General features: G+C 41.5%; 1 protein-coding gene across 4 annotated transcripts in view; it reads right to left on the reverse strand.

The window, feature by feature from the left end:
• RFTN1 (raftlin, lipid raft linker 1) overlaps positions 1–26,588 on the reverse strand; it is a 202,248-nt gene that overhangs the window by 97,644 nt on the left and 78,016 nt on the right. For all 4 annotated transcript variants that reach the window (XM_025375063.1, XM_025375064.1, XM_025375065.1 and 1 more), the window contains one exon: positions 19,170–19,356. In XM_025375063.1, coding sequence (XP_025230848.1) covers positions 19,170–19,356 — 187 coding nt within the window. The remainder of the gene's footprint in view (positions 1–19,169; positions 19,357–26,588) is intronic.

Consider the following 26,588-nt stretch of genomic DNA (forward strand, 5'->3'; position numbering starts at 1 on the left):
TACTAGTTAGAGGCTACTGGTGCTAGAGCTAACTAGAGGTAGGTAATACACCAGCTGGGAGCCTTTGGGCAATTAAACTTTCTGTGCTTCAGTTTCTTTCACTATTGAATGGGATATTATACGGAGCTATCTCTTAACATTGCTGTAAGGATTAAATAGGACAAAAAGAAGCAAAGCCCTTAGCACAGAGGTACAACATCCAGGCTCAACAAATCCTACCTGCTACGGATCTATTATGATCATCTATAATTGTGTTCTTACTTTTCCTTCCTAGCACATTTCACAGTTCATAATTACTCATTCATTCATTAAATACGGACCAAACTACTACTGTGTCGGGTACTATACTTTAGCATTCATCAATAGATAGAAGAAACAAAATCTCTGCCTTCATGGAGCTAACAATCTAATAGGAGGAGAAAGACAATAAGCAACAGACATGCATGAGCACCTAACAGAGTATACCCGATGGTGGGAAGTCTTGGAAAAAAAAAAAGAAAAGGGCTGGGCACGGTTGCTCACGCCAGTAATCCTAGCACTTCGGGAGGCCAAGGTGGGAGGATCATCTGAGGTCAGGGGTTAGAGCCCAGACTGGCCAGCATGGCAAAACGCTGTCTCTACTAAAAATACAAAAATTAGCCAGGCATGGTGGTGCATGTCTGTAATCCCAGTTACTTGGGAGGCTGAGACAGAATTGCTTAAACCTGGCAGGTGGAGGTTGTAGTGAGCCAAGATCGCACCATTGCACTCCAGCCTGAGCAACAGAGTGAGACCCCATCTCAAAAAAAAAAAAAAAAAAAAAAAAGGAAAGAAAGAAAGAAAAAGAAGAAAGAAAAGAAAAGGAAAGAAAGAAAGAAAAAGAAGAAAGAAAAGGAAAGGAAAAAAGAAAGAGAGCAGGGTAAGGTAAATGGCAGGGGCAGCAGGGAGACAGTTGTGGTTTTAATGAGGGTGGTCAGGATAGCTGCACTGAAGAGGTGAAATTTGGAATAAAGACTTCCAGGAGGCAAGGGACTGGACCATGGTAATATGCAGGGCATGAGCTCTCCAGGCAGAGGGAACAACAGCCCATGCAAAGGCCCTAAGCTGAGGTCATGCAGAGAAGCCCTGTGGCTGGGGCTCAGTGCAGAAGGGCGCAGGGAGGAAGACACAGTTGGAGAGCCTCAGGGGAGCTGGATAGTATAGACATTCAGGCCACGGTGAAGACAGTGGCTTTTACTCAGAAGGACAGAGGAAGTCCATGGAGGGTATGGAACAGAGAAGTGACATGATATGGTGAATTTTAAAAAGGATCTCTCTGGCTGTAAGGGGCAGCCAGGAGCCCCTCTAAGTGGTCCAGGCAGGAGATGATGGTGGCTTAGACTGGGTTGGCAACAGTGTCCTAGCAGCAGTGAGAAATGCTGGGTTCCAGTTATATTTCCAAGGTAAAACCTTCAAGATTTTCATACGAACAGGTTGTGGGGTGTGGAAGGAGGAAAGCAGATAAAGATGACTCCAAGGATCTTTGCCTTAGCAACTGGGAGAATGGATGACTTTGCCAGAACTATGATGGGGAAGGGTTGGGTGGCACAGGCTTAGTGGGGGAAGAAAGATAATTCAAGTTTCAGATATGTTGAATATGACATATCCAGAAGACATCCAAGTTGAGATGTGTTGTAGACGGTTGAGTGTATATATATATATACTTGAATATATATACTCAAGTCTGAATGGCAGGAGAACAGTCTGGACTGCAGGAAAGGCAGCTAGAGATATAAATTTGGGAGTCATCAGCCTCCGGGTATTACTTAAAGCATGAGGCTAGATGAGATCTCCATTAATGTAGCGAGAGAAGGGTTAAGAATTTAATTTTGGGACCCTCCACCATGAAGAGGATGGGGAAAAAAGAGGATAAAACAGCCAAGGAGCTAAAGAAAGAATAACCAGGGAAGAAGGAAGAAAACCAAGAGAACATGTTTGTTTTCCTGGAAGTTAAATCAAGGGAGCAAGTCAAGGAGAAGGGTATGAGACATCCTGTCAATTTCCTCAATTAACAAATGTATAATCTTCTCTCCAATTTCCTTATCCTCTTGAAATCCCAAGAGGAAAACTGGATTTCATATACCCTGTGCAAATAGGTGTGAAGAAATCTGTTAATCTGTTTATATGATTATCTAGCAGATAATCATATAAATTGGGCAGATTGTCAAATTTAAATGTTGATTTGGGTTCAGAATAGCTTGGCTCCATGAAAAAAAAATCATCATCTTGCTGCTGAGTCATTTCTCAGAAACGGCCTGGGGAAAAATGAACTAAAAAGAGCTCTGACCCATCTCACATCTTGGGACCCCCTCTTATACAGAGCACTGGAGATTTGAGAGGCTCTACTTCACCATTCCAAAGGAATTTTCTGAAAGAAGTGAGAATAAAAAGATACTATGGGCAGAGATGTGATTTCCTGAAAATCAAGAATGAATAAGACAAAATGAACTCAGATCTTTACAGTGTAGCAACACAGTTTTAACAATGCACACAAGCAGAGTGGTTCTGATTGCTGGAGGCAATGGAGAAGCCACTAAGACATCTGAGCCCCGTTAAGTTTTAAAAAGCCATCACAACATGACAACTAAATGCAGTGTAGTACCCTGGATTGGATCCTAGAACTGAAAAAGGACATTAACAGAAAAATGATAAAAATCTACAGTTTAATTAATAGTGAAGTACCAATGTCAATTTCTTAGTTTCACAAACATAGTATGGTAATGTAAGATATTAACGGTGGTGGGAAACGTGGGGAAGTGCATATGAGAATTCTCTGTAATACCTTTGCAACTTTTCTGTTACATCTCAACTTATTGCTAGGCAGGGTATGTTGTATCTGCCACTCTCCTAGAGATTTTCCTTGGGACATAACTGAACAAGTCCATGGAAAAGGGAAAAATAGACAGAATGACTTATAGAGATGAGTAATGTGGACTCTTGTATTCTAAGAGGAAAATAAACCTTCAAGGAAAAAGACCAGGGATAATGAAATAGAAGAATGGGGTCTGTGCTTCCTCTGGTTAGAAAAACTCAAAACTACTTCCAACTTCTTGCTTTCCTTACTTTTTAAATTTTTTTTATTATGGTAAAATACACATCACATAACATTTACCATTTTAATCATTTTTAAGTGTACAATTCAGTGGCATTAAGTACATTCACAATGTTGTGCAACCGCCATCACTATCCATTTCCAGAACTTGTTTTTCTTTCTTTCTTTTTTGAGACAGGGTCTCACTCTGTTGCCTAGGCTGAAGTGTAGTGGCATGATCAAGGGCTCACTGCAGCCTCAACTTCCTGGGCTCAAGCAATCCTCCCACCTCAGCCCCGCAAGTAGGTGGGACTACAGGCACATGCTACAATGTCTGGCTATTTTTTTTTTGAATTTTAGTAAAGACGAGTTCTCCCTATGTTGCCCAGGCTGGTCTCCCAAAGTGCTGGGAACACAGGCATCAGCCACCGCACCCGGCCTCCAGAATTTCTCTGTCATTCCAAACAGTCCTCCTTTCTTTAACACCTTATATCCAGAACTTGGGCCAAAACTGAATGTGAACAAGTGAAAAAAGCACACACACACTAAATAATGCTTGTCAAACAAACATATGAAAGTAGATTTGGACACTGAGCACCTGTACATCAGCCTTTCCTAACTGCAAGGAAGGAGACAGCAAAGAGTCTACGTGCCCACATGCCGGAGAAATTCAAATGTCAACACAACTGGCCACAGATGTCAGCGTTATTTCAGAACATATTAAAAGACCACCTATTCTGTGTCAGGCTGACCTCATTACTCATACACAAACATCAACTGTAATGAAAACTGTGTGCAAACTCAGAGACGTACCTGGAGATCTTCACTCACCACCACCCCAGCGTCTGCCAAGGGTGGTGTAGTCATTCTCCAGGCAGAGGAAGGGTCAGAGGGCCAAACGAGGGCCGCACATTCAAAGGCCTATGGGCAATGAGTGAAAGATTCTTTCTGAAACCACAGCACATAATCTAGACATTTTGTTCTCATATAAAAGCCTGCAGCTTTGGCCTTCCAGGCTCAAGCAATCCTCCCACCTCACCCTCCTGAGTAGCTGGGACTACAGGCGTGCACCACCACACCCAGCTAATATTTATATTTTTTATAGAGACCGGGTTTTGCCATGTTGCCCAGGCTGGTCTCAAATTCCTGGGCTCAAGTGATCCTCCAGTTCGGCATCCCAAAGTTCTGGGATTACAGGCGTGAGCAACCGTGCCCAGCCTTGTCTGACCCATTGAAACAGCCCCTCACTCCGCTCTCACAGTGGTGGGACCTAACCCTTTCCTAAGACGTTAAAATAACATTTTTGTAACAAGTACTGCTACTGCTTATGAGTGCTTTAAATATTGGTGATTGTCACGGGCAAAACAGTTAACCCTCAAATCATGACAAAGTGCCAAGTAGTAAGTTGAATATGCATTTTGGTCTCATGAGAAGATCTAAAATGAGGCCACTAAAAAACAATTGCCTGTCGAAAAATTATTATAAACTATACTTCTAAAAAGTAAGTATGTGACTAAAAACTATGATACACATAACTTTTAAATAATAAACATGTAATAAATCCCATTTCAGCTCATAAACCCCTTAGATCTCTTCAAGGACCATCAGTTTAAACGATGTCTTCTTTTTCCCAGGACATTATGAAAAGGAGAGAGAATGTGCAGTTCATCAATGGGTTATTTTTGCTTCATTTAGAAATAATCAAAAGAAATGGTGACAAACACAAACAGATTACTAGGCACTTCTCCAGCCAGGAAGAAAAAATACTAAATGTCAGTTGACAGAAACAAATTCTCTATCTCTGGGAAACAGGAAGGAATTTTAAGATTTTGTTTCCCAAAGCAACACCAAGCTCCGATAGAATAATCAGAACAGTTTTTTTTTTTTTTTAAAGAAGTATTAGGGAGAGAACTGAGCTATAGATCTGAAAGAGATTTGTCAATGAAAGAAAAAGAAGGCTATTCCTAGTTTCATTAACTTATGCATAACTAATGACAATAAAAATCTCCACTTATTCATTCACCTATCCATCACCTGCTTGGCTGCTGACCACATATGAGGGATTGAAGGCGCTGCTCTCAAGTCTAGATCCTGCCCTCAAGTCTAGATAGACCGTATATAAACAGAAGTGCTATGAGAATTCAATTATTTCCAGTGTCAAGGATCAGGGGAAAATTGAAGGAGCAAAGCGCGTGTGAGCTGAGTCTTTGAGTCTGTATGGAAGTTAGTCATGGGACAATGGATAAAAGGACATTCTAGGCCTGAGAACAGAAATTAGTGAAGACCTAGATTGAGAAAAGCATGAGTTATATGATGGAAATAATAAATAGGTCAGTTAGGCAAAAGGTGTGTGAAGGTGCGGGTTGCCTGTAACTCAGCAGGGGCTGTCACGGCAAGCCTAGGGAATGTATGGGTGAATCCACTGTTAGAACGAGTCTGTGACTGTGGGCTCTGCAGTGACCGGGGCAGAACAGTGGGAAACAAAGTTAGTGAGAAAGGATGGTACTCGCCTTAACTGTGAAGTACAGAAGAGTCACGGGTGGCCTTAGAAAGATACTACGACAGATTCTGGGAAGACGAAGCAGGCGGCAGTGTGTATGATGCAGGAAGAGGGGAAGTATATTTTAGGACAGCAGCAATGAGAACTGTGCTGAGATTTTTGTCGAAGGGAGTGGGCAGATGGAAGGGCAATATTTCTTGTCCCTGCAATTGGTGGTGGTTGTGGGCAGAGGAATAACCTGAACCTTCCCAAAGATGCTCCCAGTACAATAGGGAAAAGGTTTCCCATAATTTTATGAACCCTCTTTGCAAAATGAACCAAATCTACACAAATGCAATGAGGCTGTTGGAGTTAAAAGTTTCCACTACAGCAAAACTGAAGAAATACTTGAAGAAAAAATAGTCAAGTAAAAATCCTAGTGAATCTTTAAATAACGCACCTCAGTATAGGGTCCCCCAGGGGAGTTGTGAAGTAGGAAGCACAACGAAGGAGAAGAATTTACCCACAGATGAGTCACTGTCCTTTCTTCCGACATTCCCTTCCCCTTCCACAAAAGACATTCAGCACTTCTGTTGAAAAGAGTTTGCTATCTCTGGGAATATTCTGGACATGACGGGGGAGATGTGCAAATGATACTCCCACCACACACTCTCTCAGGGAGCTGTGCACGCCTACTGGGGACACATTACTGGGGACATTTAACTATCCGATCCTGCTATTTATTCTAGAGAAATCATCCTATCTCGCTGCTTACTGTCAGGGCTGGCTCCCTGGGAGACAAACCATCAGCCACTGTGCACTACGAGGAGTGCACTGTTAATTGTAAAGACCGAGAGGAAAACAGACAAACTTTGCCTCGGTGCTCCCTGTCTAATGGAGTTGTGAAAGAATTTCAATCCCCAGCGAGCTGGGCTACAGAAAAGAGGAGAGCAGCCACACAGAATGGGAGCTGGGGGAGGGTCCTGCTTTCTCTGTGATGCTGCAAGGCCCTCCTTTACATTGACAGATGTAGAAAGAACTAATATTAGTAGCGATGCATAATTAATAATATTTTAACGCAAATAGAACACTGAATAAAAGCAGTCTGCCTGACATTTACTGGTTCAGAAAAGTCACATATCTGCAAACAAAAATAGCAATAATAGCTTTTTGCTATTATTAAAAAACACACAGATAATAATTAGCAAAGCAACATAGGAATGATGTCCATAAGACTCTCTCATGGGCCCTGTCCAGTTAGGTTACAAGAAACCTCTTCTCTATGTGCATTGAACACACATGTTCCACATTAAACTTTGCTGATTGTTTTCTTCTTTTCTAAAACATCCCACCTATACCCCCTAATTGAGTTAGGTGAGAGAAATGTTCTATATCTGTACAGTCCAGTAAAATAGCCACTACCCATGTTTTGCTACTGAGCACCTGAAATGCAGCCAGTGCAACTGAAGAACTGAATTTTTAATCTTACTTAATTTTAACAATTTAAATGGCTATACATGGCTAATGGCTGTGTTACAGGAAAACACAGCTTAATTCTGTTCTTAAAGTTTAATGTGTGTACAAATCATCTGGAACCTTGTTAAAGAACAGACTCTGATTCGACAGGTCTGGGTAGGCCTGAGAGTCTCCATCTCTAAGAGCTCTCAGGTGATGCTGATGCTGCTGGTCCATGGATCACACTTTGAGTAGCAAGATTCTGACTGCTTCAGGAACCACCAGTTCCAGCGAGTCTCAAATGCTGAGTGGATCAATTGTCTCCAAATTTTTCTGATCACACAGCCTGCCAGAAAAAAATTCCTGAGTACCACCGTACTAACATCTTACACATGTTATAAAACAAAACATACAAAACAGAAGATCGTAAACATGAGAAATGATGAAATAAGCAATATTTTATAATGATGATCACAGTGAGTTCACACTATTAATAGCTAATACCTCAAGGCAAAATATACACTTGAAACGAGATTCATTGTTAAGAATAATGGAACTATAATCCACTTTTCTTTTTTTTTTTTTTTTTTTGAGATGGAGTCTTGCTCTGTCACCCAGGCTGGAGTGTAGTGGCACGGTCTCCGCTCACTGCAATCTCCACCTCCTGGGTTCACACCATCCTCCTGTCTCAGCTTCCTGAGTAGCTGGGACTACAGGCACCTGCCACCACGCCCAGATAATTTGTTGTATTTTTAGTAGAGACGGGGTTTCACTGTGTTAGCCGGGATGGTCTCGATCTCCTGACCTCGTGATCCACCCGCCTTGGTCTCCCAAAGTGCTGGGACTACAGGTGTGAGCCCCCGTGCCCGGCCCGACATTGTGTTTTAATCTCACACTGTGTCCCACAAAGCTCTTACAGGGAGAGATGGGTCAGTGTAGCCATTTCTGCAGGTGTGCATGAGAGAGAGAGGATTTTACATTTACATTACTGGTATTCTCTTCAATCTACAATCACTTCACAGAAAATTTTTAAAGCCATGTGTATATTTCATGAGAGTTAATTTAGCTAAAATTACCAAAAGCGATCCACTAATTCACCTCACTGACATCTCAGTTGAAAGTGCTTCCCTGAACCAAGCCCTTCTGCAGCCCCTCCTGCTCCACACAGCACAGGTGACCTCTGACGTACACATCAAGCCAGGACACCACCTTCAACCTGAATGCTAAATATTATGATACATCATCTCTTTCCTAATTTTTCAATAAAATATATAAAAATGGACACCTCAGTTCTCCTTCAACATTAAATATGTCTACCCCACTTTGGTAATAACCACTGTTTACATAGTACATAGAATTTTCCAGAATTATTATGAAGTTCTGAAATAAAATTTACCTCCAACAATAATATTGAACATTACGTTCTTGAAAACACAAGGTGGAAATTCTTCTTAAATTAGTATGTTAATATAACTACAATTTCAACAGAGGTTACCAGGAACTGAAGAAAATTACTTCAGGCTTTATATGGAAAAATCAATGTCCAAAAGTTGTCAAGATCCTAAAAAAGAATAGTGCCCTGGCCGGGCGTGATGGCTAACACCTGTAATCCCAGCACTTTGGGAGGCTGATGTGGGCGGATCACGAGGTCAGGAGATCGAGACCATCCTGGCCAACATGGTGAAACCCCGTCTCTACTAAAAATACAAAAAAATTAGCTGGGCGTGGTGGCGCGTGCCTGTAATCCCAGCTACTCGGGAGGCTGAGGCAGGAGAATCACTTGAACCTAGGAGGCAGAGGTTGCAGTGAGCTGAGACTGCACCGCTGCACTCCAGCCTGGTCACAGAGTGAGACTCTGTCTAAAAAAAAGAAAGAAAGAAAAAAAAAAGAATAGTGCCCTACTAGATGTTAATATACATTGTAAATTTATTATCAAAATAACACGGTTCTGGCACAAAAATCAGTAAGTAGATCAAAGAAACAATAAAGAATCAGGAATAGATTGGGATGTACATATAGAAATCCTAACTATAATAAAGGTGGCATTTATTCAATGGCAACGTTATGTTAACTTAGTAAGTGCTCTTGGCAAAAGTGGCTATCTAGAAGAAAATAAAAGTTAGACTCCCCGTCTTACTCCCTAAGTAACCCACTGGTTCTCAAATGGGGGCAGTTTTGCCCATCAGCAGACATTAGGCAATGTCTGGAATCTGTCACAACCGCAGGGATGGGGGGTTTGCTAGTAGAATCTTGTGAGTAGACACCAGAGAGTCTGCTAAATGTCCCACAATGTACAGGACAGTCCCATACACAAAAATGTCAATAGTACCAAGGCTGAGAAATTCTACCCTTACCTACCTTAACCCTCAGAGCTAAACAATTAAAGAAGAATGCTATTAGAAGACAGGTGCCAATGTGAAACCTGGTTTCTCCACTCACGACATGTGTGGACACTGGCTTGGACAAGTACCACTCTGAGTCTCATTTCCTTCATCTTGGCTTTTGGGAATAATGATAATGTATATCATGAAGCAATGACCAAGGACTCCAGCCAGTCACAGCAGTAAATAAATGGTAGCTATGATGGCTGTTATCAAAAATGAGAAATCATATGAAGAAGTACCTGCAAACACATAAATGTTCTTTACAAGAAAAGGGGCATTATGTTCCTAGGAGATCCAGGTTGCTTGACGGAGCAATTTTGGAGACTTAAACTATAGCAATATATTACAAATTCCCCGCGAGCAGGAACTGTGTCCATCTCATTCTCTCTGACAAAGACTGCTACCTTAGAGGACCCAACAGACACGTAATAAATACATTTTTATTTTGTTTTTAGGGAGCAGAGAGAAAAAAACACACTGATAATCCTAGAACCATTATTTACATATAATCATTTGGTGCAGAAACTGACAAGACCCAGCCAGCCTGCTGAATGGGGCCATCTGGGGAACTCTAAGTGGTTTGCAGTAGTAGCCCTATATTCTGAAACTAGCTGGGGAATTAGCAAAGCCTCTCGCCCCACAGTGTAGCCATGGGGACTGGGGATGCTACAAAGCCCAGAAAATTCTCAGAATTCTCTGAGGATGTTTCTATAAGCTCTGGGGCCTCTGAGTTGAAAGACGATGTATTTCTGTGCCATGAGTCTCAAGATGGAACTTGAGTTCTATACTCACCACACACTCCCACTACCCACTCCAAACTTCAGAACTGAGAAGTCATTAAGAACTTCTTCAGCCTCGTTTTCCTAGACATAAAATCAGAAGTGGGGAATGAGGGAAGATCACGGTACCTTTCAGTTACAAAAGAGTGCATGTCTAAAACCTCTGCTGAAAGCACAATGATGTTTTTAACAAATATTAACAACAAAAACAACCATCATGAGGACATAGTGAGAATTAATTATAATACTGAAAACATACAGGAATGAAGCAAAGTGCTCTGAGACTCTCAGAAACAGGTGTTATGTGAATACAAGTTGCTAATTGGGTTTTTAAAGTCTTTGTAGCCATTTTAAGTTGCAACTCATGGTCGATGAATAGGAAGTGAATGAAATGATGTACTCATATTTATCATATCTTCATACACTTATAGCATTTTTATAGCATTTACATCTTTGTAAATGGTTCAATCTTTCAATCATTTAAAATATAAAATTTGGATAGATTTTAGAGACAACCATTATATCAAAATCTCAAGAACACTTAAATCACTAATAATGTACTTATATGCATCTGAACATTGTATCTCACCTACTTCTGCATTCATATCTAAAAGTGTAAAACTCTACTACTAGTCTTATCCAGGACCCATCACTAGTAATGCCCATTATATCTTTTTCAGCTTGAAAAACACACACAAAAAAATCTAAGTTACTTCTGATTGACAAAGAGGAAAAAATTTCAATTTTCAATTCAACAGAGTTGAATAGAAAGACTGTTCAATACAAGACTGCCACAAAGATTTAAAGTAAGACAATCTGAGTTCCTATATTTCATATGAGATAGACATATAAATAGAAAACTCAAATGCTTTAGTAAAATTATTTGCAACTAAATTTCCTACACTGTATGCATACGATTCTCAAAATCATGTCTAAGTGTCCCTGTAGTCTACCTTGCAATGCTACCAAATAAATCTTTCTAGAGAGTCAATTTTTATTTAAAGATTGTATGTACATGTGGGTAGAGGAGACCTCTATTTTATTTAAAAAACAAATATAGACATTTCATGGTAGTGAAGTATTCACCCGAGTTTTAAGATTAACAGGAAATTTCAAAGAAATTTAGTGCTTTTGCTTTTGTTTGGGTACCTGCTTGCTGTTCTCTGTCATTTCAAAATAGTTCTGGGGAGAGGTTGGAAATCACTAGTGTGCTAATTCTCTCAGAAGAAACAAAAAAATTAAAAAAAAAGTGTGGGGAAAGACACAGGTCAATCAAGGACAGCTGTAGAACAGCAGTGGGGAAAATGAGCTCTCATACCAACCATGCACGTCTCTCTCTCGTTCTCTTCACCAGGATAAGGCCGATGCTTTGGAGGAAGAGAATAAGAGTAACTCAGCAAGCCATTTAGGAGTGTGGATTGGAAAAAATTCTTTCCCCCAAGAGAATGTGGCTTTACGCTGGCATATTAGATTGGAAAGTGCAAACACAATAATTAACGGTGAATCCTGAAACTTCAACACACCAGAAAAAGGGTGTCACTCCAGAGTGAGATGGGAAAATAGGAGGAATAAATTGAGGTAGTCTTGGTGATGCTGGACAGCTCCTCAGGGGGTACGGTGGCAGCCCTGAGAGCTAATCAAATCCTCCACACCCCTCAGGAAGCTCGAGAAAACTGATGAGGAAAGATACGACACCAGAAAGGAGGGGCAGCTGCCAGCAACGGGCGTTTGCCCTTCCTAAATCGGAATCCAAAATAATGACCCACTAGCTAAACAAACACCTTCTCATTCCCCGCTCTGCCTTAAGCAAGAGCTCTGAATTCACCTTCCTCAATGTCTGCTCTCTGGGAATAAACCGGCGGCTGCAGTTTCCCATTACAGTAGCATGCATCAGTCAGTGCTAAACCCACCGTTACTTTCTTCCCCACGTGTGATTCCAACAATCAGCGCACTCCAGGGCTGATCCTCGGCCTCGCGTGTGAGCATTTTCTAGGGCACTCCCCAGTAGGCGTTACCTACCCCCTGTGTATTTCGCTTAATTATGAAACCTTTTTCTAGAAGCCCTATAATTCTCCCAAGAGTCAAGGTAATTGGTAAAAATTAGACATGAAGAGACACAAGGCCACTTAAAGAGGACACTTTCGACTATAATTTTTTAAAGGATTTTCTTTTTAGTTTCAGTATAATTTTGTACTTTCCCAATTTTGCCCTTTTCAAATGCCAAAGAAAATGTTCATATTATCTTGTAGGCTATAAAAAAAGGCAATATAATGCATTTGTACTTCACTTAAGGTCTGCAAAGATTTCCTTTCTTTGAAGGCCATCCTTTGAATGTCTTTTAAAAGAAAAAGAAGAGTGAAAAATAATGGACATCTATTCTTGTGGCAAATCACTGTTATTTTGGCAATGAAAGGAGTGTGTGTGTGTGTGTGTGTGTGTGTGTGTGTGTGTGTGTGGGTGTCTGTCTGTTCCATTACTTGAGGTCTGTGCTATGTGGCTGCATTATCAAGATATACTTTTGTTACTGATAAATATGTAAACCAAAGACAGATCTATCTTATAATGAATTTATGGTCCTTTAGTGAAAATTTGTAGCAAAATTCCAGGGCATGGTTTTGTCCCACTCAATTCATGCAAAATCTATTGAGCAACATCTATTCAAGGCCTGGCACTCTGAGCAAGCAATGGGAATCCAAAGATGGAAGAGGATTCAGCAAAGGGAGTGGAGGTGGGCAGACATCTAAAACACAGTAACAGGAGAGACAGATTCCAGCAATTGCTGTGTGTCGAAGGCAGGATGAGCAGCTCAAAGGGTGCATGATTACCTCTACTGATGTAAGCATTACACAGAAATCTCAGGCTGCAAGATGGCAGCCAGTGGCATGGGTTAGGGGCAAACAATGCTACTTTGGAAAAGTGAGGCTAAAAGAGAAGTTTTCACATAAAAACCCAGATTTCTGGGTCTTGAAATCTAGGAGCTCCTTAGAGTCATCTTTGCATGGTGGATTACATAGACACGTTTACCTTAGAAAAATCCAACTAAAAGGGATAAATGTTTACCACTTAAAACAGTGCCAGTTATTCTATTCAATAGGCAGATGTGCCCCAGAATGAACTCTAGAAGGGAGACGTGGAGTTCCTGTTCTCTCAATGTCAATTCCCACAAACGCCTCCCTAGGTGCAAACATTTCACCACCCTAGGTGTGATTCCAATGAATACTCACTATAAACCCAAACCAGCTTACCTCCCCATGGGGTTCACTGTTGGAAAAGCAATCTGATTCAGTCCTGAAGGACAATATGCATTGGTCAGGTAGAGAGATGCCACAGTATTATCATTTTATGGGCACCTCAAAAGATTTTCAAGGGTAACTTTGACTGTACACATTTTCCACCTTCCAAAAGAATTTTAGAATTGTAGCCTCTGCATTAGCTATAGCTCCTCCATGTGCCCCCATCCCAGTCCTAGGCCAAAAAGTGCCTGATAAATGTCCACAGAGTTCCTTAGTGTCCTGGTCCCTGCACCATGTAAGGCATTACTCTACAAAAGCTATAGCCAAATAACTTCAACTCATTCATGATGAAAAACACACCAATGACACCCTAGCTCCACGTGTGAACAATGACAATTCAACTGCTGAAAAATGACCAGTACTATGCAATTTGGTACTGCACTTACATTTACAACCATAAAACAACCTAGAATTAAACCCACACTCATGAAACATCAGAAGTGATGTTCTAATAACTGACTTCTCTTAGCCATCAAGTTTCAAGACCTTTAGCAACTCATTCTAAGGAAAACTGCTTGAAAAAAATGAAGGATCACTTAACTATACTTAGAATTCAGAGTGAGTGCAACTATATTGTCTATTAAAAATCACTAAGTGTTCCAAAGAAAGAGTTGAGAAAATGAAGTACAAACTCTCTTTCTACTTGTTCACTAAGTATTTCATATTCAGCTATTCATTCTTGAGTCAAAGTAACTTGAGTCAAAGTAACTGACTTGCCTAAATTCAACGCACTTAGAATTAAGAACAATTTACAGTTAGATGTGTGGCTAGGCCTGCCATGGTAAAATGAAATGGCAGTTATTAGAATTTTCAAAAGAAAAGATCAGGTAATTTTTCATGGATGTAAGTGAAATCTGTCAAAATGGCAGTGAGCTCAGAGGAATGTTACTGCACTTGAGAACTACTTTTGGAATGACTCATTAATAATTTAGTTAGACTGTCAACGATGCTCTCCAATTACTCACATACCACTAGAAAACATTTCATTAGGAGATTTAAATAAACTCTTCCTGCCTCATGCTCATTACTCCCCATGTCTGCCCAAAAGAAAGCAGGCCCAAGTTAAAAGCTGCCCCTCCAGAAACATTTCCTTGGTTTCCCTTCCAGTGAGAAGTGGCATCTCCTTCTCCCAAACTCCCGTGGCATGAGACATGTACCTCATTTACTTAATTAGACTGCAAGTGCCTGGAAGGCAGGCTCCACATTCCACTGAGCCTGGCACTTGCACCCTCTAACTTCCCACCACATAGGGCTACTAGCACAATACGCTGAAAAGAGTACACGCCCAGCAAGTGTTCGTGAATGGGTAAGGGAATAAATGCAGGCTTGAGGGGTTCTGTTTGGTGGTTCTGACATATCCCAAAGCCCAGTTATTTGCTAAAAATTTTATGTGAACCCTTCAAACACATTAGGTTGATATTGAAGTTTCACACAGTCATCTCATGGTGATTCTTGCTAATGAACTTCATTTGGACTAACAATAATCGAGAACGTGTATCTACCTCTCTTTCAATGTGCGCCACTTGAAAAATATTAGCCAAATATTTCTTTCTCTTTTAACAGCTAACTCATTTCATTTAACAGCATCTATAGCTGTCAGAACTTTGGCAGACTTTGTGAAAAGTATCACTTTAACTGTCTGAATTAAAAATTAATCACAAAAGTCTTCCTTTGTTTTGTTTTTACTACTTAAACTCCCTATTGATAAAGTACTGTGGGGTTTTTTTGCTTTTGTTTGTTTGTTTGTTTTTTGAGACAGGATCTTATTCTGTCACCCAGGCTGGAGTGCAATCACACAGTCACATCCCAGGAGTCTCCTGGCATGCGCCACTACACCCAGCTAATTTTTTAAATTTTTAGTAGATACTAGGTCTCGCTACACTGCCCAGGCTGGCCTGGAACTTCTGAGCTCAAGAGAATCTTCTGCCTTGGTCTCCCAAAGTGCTGGGATTATAGGTGTGAGCCACTGCGCCTGGCCCTGATGTTTTTTTGTTTGCTTATTTTTAAGATGGTTGAGGTCTTTTCCTCATAATACAAAAAAAAAAAAAAAAAAAAAAATGCAGTTACTGCATTTGCTAGGAGAGAAAATTCCTGTACTTTAAAATTATATTTTACAATGATTCTGCTTCCAACCTCCACCACTCCTCCCACCCAATACTATTGGGGCTGGAAGTGGGGGTGATCCTCTTGATTATTTTTGCCTTGTTTTACATGATAAATTATCAAACTTTTTTTTTTCTTTTTTTCCCCAAAAAAGGCAGTTCCAAAGACCCAACACAAAGTTACCCAAGGAATTTCCTTCTCTGGATCTGCTTGTCCAGGAGCTGAAATGTTCATTAAGGTCACCAGGCAGGCAGTTCAGGAACTCTGGACAAAAGTGAGCTCAAACCCAAGGAGACTGCCAACTTCCCTTTCTTGAAAATCCTCCTGCATACAATGTCTCATTCCTCTCAACAGTTTGCTCATTTTTGGCTTCTGGAGAGTAAGTTCATTTGTTCATGCTACCTCAGTGGAAGTAAATAACCCCTATTGAGCCCCCAGCTTCACTGCTGGCTTGTAATGCACTATTCCCCAAAGTGGTGGTTCTTATTTCTGACCCATCTTGTCCCATCAGATAACTCAGAGTTTGGTGCAAGCCTTGCAAATCATGTAGTACCAGCCCCTCATTATAGCAGCTAGAAAACGGAGGACAAGAAAAATCCACTGATGTGCCCTTGCATCACACTAGTTACTAGTAGCCAAGTACAGTCTAGAACGCAGGCCTCCTGGCCACGAGTCCTGTGTTCTTTCTTACCTAGCCTGGTGCTTACAGCTCTCCTAGGAGTAGAGTGGCAAGCCCCAGTAGTGTTGCTGAGTGCCAGGCATGAAGCTAGGCAAGAATTAGGTCCTCTACACCCTTGCTACTCAAAGTGCATGCCACGGACCATCAGCGTCTGCCCCATCTGGAAACCAGTTAGAAATGTCGACTCCCAGGCCTCCCCCGAGACCTGCTGTATCAGACTCTGCTCTTTAACCATATCCCCAGGAGACTCACAGGCACGTTAAAGTTTGAGAAGTGTTGCTCCACAGCAGGGAGAAAAAAAAAAAAAAAAAAAAAAAGATACGCCTTCACTTTCTGAGTTAAGCTCAGGCCATGTCCTGAGCTCATGTCACCTCCTATGGCAGATCACACTGAAGGATGTGCTGGTGATCTGACCCAAATGGACTTGTCTTCTTTAAACACTAAGGCCACTCAGATAATCTGCAGAATAGAATCCCTGGAGCCCCGTGGATGCCTTACGTAATCCATACAACACATTTGTCTGTTTTGTTTCCTTGCTGAAATTCTGATTTACTTACAGACTACTGAGGGGTAAAATGCGGGAAATGTTGAGTAATAAAAGTACTTCTTTATGGAAGATCAAATATGTCCTCCCCCACTTTTTTTTTCCTAACGTGATTCTCCGTAAGAATTGTGAGCAAAGGAACTCAGCACATGCTTCATGCCGGATTAAGAATGCAGGTACAGGAGTCAGCCTTCCTGGGAGCAAGGCAGAGCTCTGCTGGCTGCCATCCGTGTGACCTTGACAACTCAACCTTTGTGTCTCAGTACTGTGGGGCTTTTTTTGCTTTTTTTTTTTTTCTGTTTGTTTGTTTGTTTTTTGAGACAGGATCTCATTCTGTCACCCAGGCTGGAGTGCAGTCACACAGTCACATCCTAGGAGCCTCCAGTTCCTGGGCTCAAGTAATCCTCCCACCTCAGCCTCCCGGGTAGCTGGGACTACAGGCATGCGCCACTACACCCAGCTAATTTTAAAAATGTTTAGTAGATACTAGGTCTCGCTACATTGCCCAGGCTGGTCTGGAACTTCTGAGATCAAGAGAATCTTCTGCCTTTAAAATGGGAACAAAAATAACACTTTTGCTTTTCATCGCAGGATGCTAGGAAACCTTATAGGCATATGATACAGATGAAATGATAATGATCAAGCCTGGCATACAGTGAGTGCTCACTAAATATAAGCTACTGTCATTATACATATCCTATGAGTCAGTGTCATTTAAAACCACTGTGGCCCCCAGAATAGTTTCTTCTCATGATTGACCTATATAATGATCAACAGCCAATCAACATAAAGGAACCAATAATGGACTGGGCCTGGTGGCTTACACCAGTAATCCCAGCATTTGGGAGACCTATGTGGGAAACTCTCTTGAGCTCAGAAGTTCCAGACCAGTCTGGGCAACATGGCGAAACCTGGTCTCTACCAAAAATAAAAAAGTTAGCCGGGTGTGGTGGCGTGCACCTGCAGTGCCAGCTACCTGGGAGGCTGAGGTGGGAGGATGGCTTGAGCCTGAGAGGCAAAAGTTGAAGTGAGCTGAGATCATGCCACTGTGCTCTAGCCTGGGTGACAGTGAGACCCCATCTCAAAGAAATAAAAAAGAAAATAAAAGAAACCAATATGCAGCCAGGCTCAGTGGCTCACACCTGTAATCCCAGTGGTTTGGGAGGCCAAGGTGAGAGGATTGCTTGAGGCCAGGATTTCAAGACCAGCCTAGACAACATAGCGAGACTTCGTTTCTACAGGAAAAAAAAAAAAAAGAGAGAGAGAGAGAAAGACAAACTAATACACATAAAAGGCAGACATTGAGAAAAGTCTCGCCCTACCCAAAAATGTGTGAATTCTGGGTTTGAGCAAAAACATGCACCACCTTTCACTTCAAATTCTAATGTGTGTTGATGTAGTCTAAGAGCCCCAGAGCTTGATCAACCATGAAGAAATAAAGGAAAGGAAAGAGGGGTCAGTCTTAGTCACGCAACCTCATGCCTCACAGCTGTCCCTTGTGAGCACACCAGCCAAATGCTTTGTCTACCTGCAAAGTGACTTTAAAAAGACAGAACAAGGAGGAGCTGCTCTGCACTCCCTTTTAAAAATGTGGCACATGCTGTCATTCCTTCTATGATAGTTGGCCAGAAGACAAACTTGATTTCCTTTCCCAGACTGCATTTTAATTTTAATTTTTATGAAAGCAGGAGAAACATACTGCTCTCTCCATCCCATCCTCATTGTTTTTTTTTTAAAGAAAAACAAAATTAATATTGTTCCTTTTGAAAGACGAATCCCACTTCTTTTTTCTTAATTAGGCTCAACTGAAATATAGGCATAAACACTCAACTGGGCGAGCCACTCTGAAAAACATCCCCAAGCCCTGAAAATCTAAATCGAGACCAAACCAATTATAGCATTTTATTTAGGTGGTGTTTATTTTTTGTATTTTTTTTAACTGTCAAGCGATTGACAGAATTTATGGTAGGCGCAAAATGTTCAAGTATTTCTAGACTTTGGGGGAAGACGTTAAGTTTGTATATAGCCTCTAAACAAAATCATTGTGTTTTCCAGCCACACCTTTCAGTTTAAGAGTATTGCACTTTTACCGGCCGCATCATTCTGGGTGTATACTTCTTCTAAGGAGACATTTTTCTAGCTGAGTTTAATCCAGTGAGTTAAAAGAGGGAGAGAATGCAAAATGGAACTCTCTACTTGCAGTTGGACATGCATTTGCTTTTCATCGCAGGATGCTAGGAAACCTCTCTGGTTGTCTAACTTTTTGCTTCACTTGTCTGAGGGCTGAGGCCCTGTGGACAGCATGCAAATTTCAACCCCCAACCCCATCCTCTCACTTCCCCTCCTCTATTGAGCATACCTTAGCCACAACAGGATGCTACCCGTTCACCCATGGAGGCCTTACCTGTCGGTTTTCTTGATCAAGATGGCTCTAAAGATGTGCTCCAGGGGCGTCTTCTCCCGCTCATGCGTGGGCTGCACGAAGGGGTGCAGGGCTGCCAGAGAGAAGCCCTGCTGGTACAGCTCCAGGAGCTGCGCGGGCAGGTCACGCAGGGAGGCCAGCCTCACCGCTGAGGACGCGGGGAGCTCCGCTGGAGTGGAGAGAGGAGAGGCTCATCAGAAACCCACCACAACGCCCACCCAGCCCTGCCCAAGCCCCGCTTCCCTTGCCCTCGGGGAGGATCCTCTAGGTCACTGCTAAAATGAGTTTGTCCCAGTTTTTACTGTCTTCAAACAGACTTTATAAGCAGGTTGTCATTTTCCAAATCATCCAAAGGCGTTAATAATTGGATGTCGGCCAGGCGTGGTGGCTCAGGCCTATAATCCCAGCACTCTGCGAGGCCGAGGTAGATAGATCACTTGAGCCCAGAAGTTTGAGACCAGCCTGGGCAACATGGTGAAACCTGGTCTCTAAAAAAAAAAAGGAAACCTCAAAATTAGCCAGTGCTTGTGGTCCTGGCTACCCAGGAGGCTGAGGTGGGAAGATCGCTTGAGCCGGAAACGTGGAGGTTTGCAGTGAGCCATGATCGGGCCACTGCACTCTAGCCTGGGCAACAGAGCAAGACATTGTCTCAAAAATGAAATAAAATAAAATAATAATGGAATGTTTTAGATCTAGAGTCGTCTTCTTACTGATCACAATGAAAAAGTCATTTCTACCCTCTTAAAAACAACAACAACAACAACAAAACAGAAATAAAGAAAGAAAGGAAGGGAAAAGAAGAAAAACACATTGAGCAAATATAAAAATACTAGGTGGCATAAAGCAGCATAAACAAACTGAAAAGACAAACTGGAACAAAATTTCTGTGACCCTTAAGACAAAGGGCTAATTTCCTTAATTTGCGAACCCCTCCTCGACCCCAAAATAATTTTTAAATGGGTAAAATATATGAATAGGCAATTGCCTTAAAAATGTAAAAGGCTAACCAATATTTGAAAAGACGCTCTAATTCAGCATTAGAATTACACAAATCAAAACCAGGAATATTTTTAGTGATTGAATTATTTTAAAATTTGGATTTTTAATTTACTTATTTTTGAGAAGGGTAAATAAGGTTCAAAAGTCAAAAGGTACAAATGTGTATTCAGTGAAAAGTCTACATCCTAGCCCTATCCTCTGCTTCCTACATTTATTTCCTTAGAGGCAATCAGTGTTATCTTTTCGTGTGTATATGCATTAACAATCAAATAATTCATACAAAAGTAAGTCAGTCTATATATTTCCCTCCTCTTCTACACAAATGTCAGCATAACATTACACACCTAGCTTTTTAAAATCAATTTTTATCAATTAACAGTATACTTTTCAGCCAGGGGCGGTGGCTCACACCTGTAATCCCTGCACTTTGGGAGGCTGAGGCGGGCAGATCACTTGAGGTCAGGAGTTTGAGACCAGCCTGGCCAACATAATGAAACCCCACCTCTACTAAAAATACAAAAAATTAGTCGGGTGTGGTGGTGCATGCCTGTAATCCCAGCTACTCAGGAGGCTGAGGCAGAAGAATCTCTTGAACCCAGGAGGCAGAGGTTGCAGTGAGCCGAGATTGCACCACTGCACTCCAGCCTGAGCAACAAGAGCTAAACTCCGTCTCAACAAACAAACAACAAAACAAAACAGTATACTTTTCTTAGAGACCATTTCATAGCAGTACACAGAGTTCTTTCTCATTCTTTTCTACAGATCCATTGTGTGATATACCATGGAGTATGCAAACTTTTGCTTTTGTAAGTAATTTTTTAGTGAAAAATATCATTCCTACATTTCACATGTGTGTGCTTATAGTACATACAAAAAATAAATTCCTAGACGTGGAATTGCTGGGTTAAAAATATACACATTGTGTGCCTGCATCAAAACATCTCATGTACCCTGTAAATATATACACCTACTATGTACCCACAAAAAATTAAAAAATTAAAAAATAAATAAATAATTAGAGGTGTAAATATATATATATCACACACATATATATGTGTGCATTGTAATTTTTTTCAGTGAGTGCTACATTTCCTCCATAGAGTAGTATGGATTTATCTGCTATCAGTGATGTATAAAGTTGTTTCTTTTCCCATACTCTGGCTACTCTCAGTAGAAAAAAAGATCCCTGTGAGATGGTAACTTATATTTCTCTTATTATGTAATTTGTATTTTTTTCTTATTAAACATTTCATATTTAAATGCTGTGTTTCCTTGTCTGTGAACTCTCTGTCCGTTATCTTTGCCTGGTGTCCTATTGGGTCATTGGACGTTTTTCTATTGGTTTGTAAGAACTCTTTACATATTAGGAAATTTAGTTTTTATTTATCTGTCCCCAATTTGGTGCTTGCCTTTTGACTTTGCATATGGTGGGTTTTGCCATGAAAAACTTTTCTTTTTTTTAGATGAAGTCTTGCTCTGTTGCCCAGGCTGGAGTGCAGTGGCGCTATCCCCACTCACTGCAAACTCTGCCTCCTGGGTTCAAGTGATTCCATGAAAAACTTTTTAAATGAAGCTGAATTTACCAATCTTGCTTTCAGTGGCTTCCGAGTTTTATGTCATAACAGAAAGACCTGGGATTATAAAACAATTCTCTTGTGAATTCTCATAATACATATTTTATTTTTTGCATATAAATCTTTTATCGATTTGGCATTTATCCCACGTAAAGTGTGCAGTACGAATTTAACTCCCCCCCACCACAGGGGTTTATCCATTTTTTCTCATTGATTTGAGATGCCATATATCATATGCCATTTGTCATTCGTTATATTCCCAAATATCAGCTTATGACTGTGATCCATGAATCTATTTGTATAAAACCCTAGTTTAAACAATTTTAATTTCGTATTGTGTTTTAATATCTGCTTAAACTATTTATCAAATCTTCCTATATTCCTGTTTATATTTTGAAACTTCCTAATTTGTTTTTCTAAATGATCTTTAAAAATCAGCTCAGTAAATTCCCCTTCCTCCACTAAAAAAGTCTGTGGGTATTTTTATTGGGTCACATTCAAATCATTGCTTAACTGAGAATGAGTATTTTCACCATGCTGCAAGTTCCCATGCAAGAAACTGGCACAATTTTGATTCGTTCAAGTCTTCCTTTGGGTCCCTCTGGAGCATACTAAAGTTTTCTTCACACAGATAGTACATATTTATCAGGTTTATTCCTAGTTATTCTATATTTTATTGCTATTGGAATAATATATTTTCCTTTTTCACTTCTGTAATAGTCACTACGTGCAAGGGTGTTGGGGAAACAGGCATGGCCCTCATCGTGGTAGCAGTGAACCTTTCTTGAGGGCAGGATGCTATTGACCTTCAAACCTAAAAATGCACACACTCTTTGTCCAGCAACCCCACTACTGGTAGTACTTCTATGACTGGACTCACAAATGTCTTTCAAGATATATGGACAAAGATATTTACTACTGGGTTGCTCTAATAGCAATCTTAATTGCAGGACCAGTTAAACACTGGAATACCCCAGTGATTAATCCTAGGAACCATTAAGAAGATTAGAGTAAATCTGTTATGTGCTGATACAGAAATGAGTCCAAGATACATTGCTAAGTTTAAAAAAAAAAGGTGCCTAACAGTGTTAATGGTATGGTCACTCTTGTGTAAATAATATTAGAAGGATGGACAGATATAAATAAAAATCTTTTTTTTTTTTCTCCTGGAAGAAATCACAAAAACATCAACATTGAAGAGAGGGACTGGAAGAGGGAGGAAAGGGTAGAAAGTCGTTTTTACTGTATTTTATACTTTTGATCCCATTACCACCAACAGGAGTCATTTGGGTGGAAGGCTTATGAGTCATTTTTATTTTTCTCTCTATATAAAAACAATATTATTAAAAAGTTTTTAATGTACCTTAAAAAAATGTGCTTTTTAAATTTTCTGATTTTTCTTAAATTTATTCTTCTTTATTTATTTTGAGACAGAGTCTCGTTCTGTCACCCAGGCTGGAGCAAAGTGGTGCGATCACAGCTCCCTGCAGCCTTAATCTCTTGGGATCAAGGGATCCTCCTATTGCCTCAGCCTCCAGAGTTGCTGGGACTACAGGCACATGCCGGCATGTCCCGCTAATTTTTAAATTTCTTGTAGAGACAGGGTCTTGCCATGTTGCCCAGGCTGGTCACAAACGCCTGGTTTTAAACGATCTTCCTGCCTGGGCCTTAACGTACTGTTTTTTTTTGGTTTTGTTTTGTTTTGTTTTTGAGACAGTCTCCGTCTTTGGCCCAGGCTGGAGTGCAGTGGCACGATCTTGGCTCACTGCAACCTCTGCCTCCCAGGTTCAAGTGATTCTCCTGCCTCAGCCTCCTGAGTAGCTGGACTACAGGCACACGACAGCATGCCTAGCTAATTTTTGTAATTTTAGTAGAGACAGGTTTCACCATGTTGGCCAGGATGATCTCGATCTCCTGACCTAGTGATCTACCCACCTCAGCCTCTCCCTAAAGTGCTGGGATTACAGGCGTGAGACACCGTGCCCGGTCAGTGTCCTCTTTTTAAAAAAAAATTTAAAACAAAACTTAGGGGTACTTAAGAACCACCTAACATCAGATACTATAACTCTCATTTCCATACATCGTGCAAGAAATTTATAGGAAAAAATATCTATAGCAATGATTGACTCTAACACAAGCATTCAGCATCCTGGAGAAGGCTCTATTAATAAGAGTGACAAATGTAGGACTGGTCAGGAAAGCAGAAAAGTATGCAATCTTTCTCCTGAAAGGTACATTCAGGACATGCTGCTAGATAAACAAATCCAAAGGTAAGTATGGTAAAGAATCCCAAGCCTCTCCGTATTCCCCGTGCATGGAAACCTGTCAAGGTGTCTCACAAGCAGCTTCTTGGATGCAGGCGAGAGGGACCCTGCTCTAAACCTTGTTACAGCAGGGGTCCCCAAGCCTGGGGCCACGGACAGGTACTAGGGGCTGTCCGTACTACAGGCTGCACAGCAGGAGGTGAGCGAGCATTATCACCTGAGCTCTGCCTCCTGTCAGATCAACAGCGGTATTAGATTCTCTTAGGAGAGTGAACCCAATTGTGAACCGCGCATATGAGCGATCTATGAGATCTCCTTACGAGAATCCAATGCCTGATGATCTGTCACTGTCTCCCATCACCTCTAGATGGGACCGTCTAGTTGCAGGAAAACAAGCTCAGGGCTCGCACTGAGTCTGCATTATGGTGAGTCGTATAATTATTTCAATATATATTATAATGTAATAATAATAGAAATAAAGTGTACCGTAAATATAATGCACTTGAATCATCCCAAAATCACCGCCCCGCCCAACCCTATCTGTGGAAAAACTGCCTTCCATAAACCAGTCCCTGGTGCCAAAAAGGGTGGAAACTGCTGCTTTAGAGCAAGGGTCCTCAAAGCACACAACCTGGTCCAGCAGCACTTGGGAACTTGTTAGAAATGAGAAAACTTACCCGGGCGCGGCAGCTCATGCCTGTAATCTTAGCACTTTGGGAAGCCAAGGCAGGCGGATCAGAAGGTCAAGAGATCAAGACCATCCTGGCTAACACGGTGAAACCCTGTCTCTACTAAAAATACAAAAAATTAGCCAGGTGTGGTGGCGGGCACCTGTAGTCCCAGCTACTCGGGAGGCTGAGGCAGGAGAATCGCTTGAACCTGGGAGGCGGAGGTTGCAGTGAGCCAAGATGGCGCCACTGCACTCCAACCTGGGTGACAGAGCAAGACTCCATCTCAAAAAAAAAAAAAAAAAAAAAAAAAAACCCAAAAAACCCCCAAAAACAAAGAAATGAGAAAGCTTGGGTCCTACCCTAGACTTACAGAATCAGAATCTGAGCCATCTGTGTCTCACAAGCTCCCCAGGGAGTTCGACTGCCCCCAAGGGTTTCACCTTGGCCCTCTTCCACCCACTCTACTCTCCACAGGCAAGAAAACCTGCGACCAGCACCCAGCTTCACATAGCCCAGCCCCTAGAACCCCCTGCCTTGTCAGCCCTGGGCCCGATCTGGGGACCATGCAGACTTACTCCTCAGTCTGCAGGGAGGGTGGATGGTGCCCTTTGTGTGCACTCCCAGGCCCAAGGCAGGGCAGAGACTAAGAGCTAAGAGGAGGCAAGTGAGGAGATAACTCACCGCAGGTACAAACTTTAAAGGAGCTCAATATCCAAGATAAATAAATATTTAATGTAATACGTGATAAAATAAAAATCAGGGCAAAAAATTAATGATGAACAACATATCAAAATTTTTGATAAAGATAAGATCAGGCTGAGTGCCAGTGGCTCACGCCTGTAATCCCAGCACTTGTGGGAGGCCGAGGCAGGAGAATCGCCTGAGCCCAGGAGTTTGAGACCAGCCTAGGCAATAAGCCAAAACTCCATGTGTACAAAAAAATACAAAAATTAGCTGAGTGTGGTGGCATGTGCCTGTAGGGCCAGCTACTAGGGAGGCTGAAATGGGAGGATCACTTGAGCCCAGAGAGGTCGAGGATGCAGTGAGCTGAGATTGCGCCACTGCACTCCAGCCTGGAGTGACCGAGTTACCTTATAAATAAATAAATAAATAAGGAGAGGATCGGTGTTTTTTCCTTTCACCTTAAGCCCCAATACAGCTCGCAGAGTACTGTCACTAATCCTGTCTTTATTTATTATAAAATGTTGCCTCACTCCCCTCACCCTAATCCTGGCCCAGCCCAAGATCTCCTTTTGTCCTCTTGTCCCAGATCCTGCAAATGTTGGGTGTGGACTTCATGGAAATCAGGGGCAGGTTTCATCTGCTGTCAACAGATCACAAGGCTGCTGAACCAAAAGGGCAAAACCACACGTGGCGGAGACACTGTTTGTTTTATTTGAAAAACTGAATGGACTTTCGGTGGGAGTGTAAGCCTTTATGGAGGGCAACTGCACGTTGTCAATCAAACCTAAAACTACTATCCAGCACCGAGATCCCCTCTTCTTTGATAAAACTATATACAAACAGCACCTGTGAGGCATCAAATACGAGCCCTCAAACTCAGCCAGTCTCTACAGTTCAATATTCTTTAAACGTTTCAAATTTTTCAAACTCTTCCTGCTATAATAAAATAAACCTTGAGAGTTTGATAATTAATATATTTGTTTCCTCTTATGCACCACACTAAAATAAAAAATAAAAGCAGTTAATATGTTTAGAAGACAGGGCTCTTGCTGGGCATGGTGGCTCACACTTGTAATTGCAGCACTTTGGGAGGCTGAGGCGGGTAGATCACTTGAGAGCAGGAGTTCGAGACCAGCCTGGCCAACATGGTGAAACTCTGTCTCTACCAAAAATACAAAAATTAGCCGCGCATGTTGGCGTGGGCCTATA

Source organism: Theropithecus gelada, chromosome 2 (assembly GCF_003255815.1).
Source record: "Theropithecus gelada isolate Dixy chromosome 2, Tgel_1.0, whole genome shotgun sequence".
Classification (NCBI taxonomy): domain Eukaryota; kingdom Metazoa; phylum Chordata; class Mammalia; order Primates; family Cercopithecidae; genus Theropithecus; species Theropithecus gelada.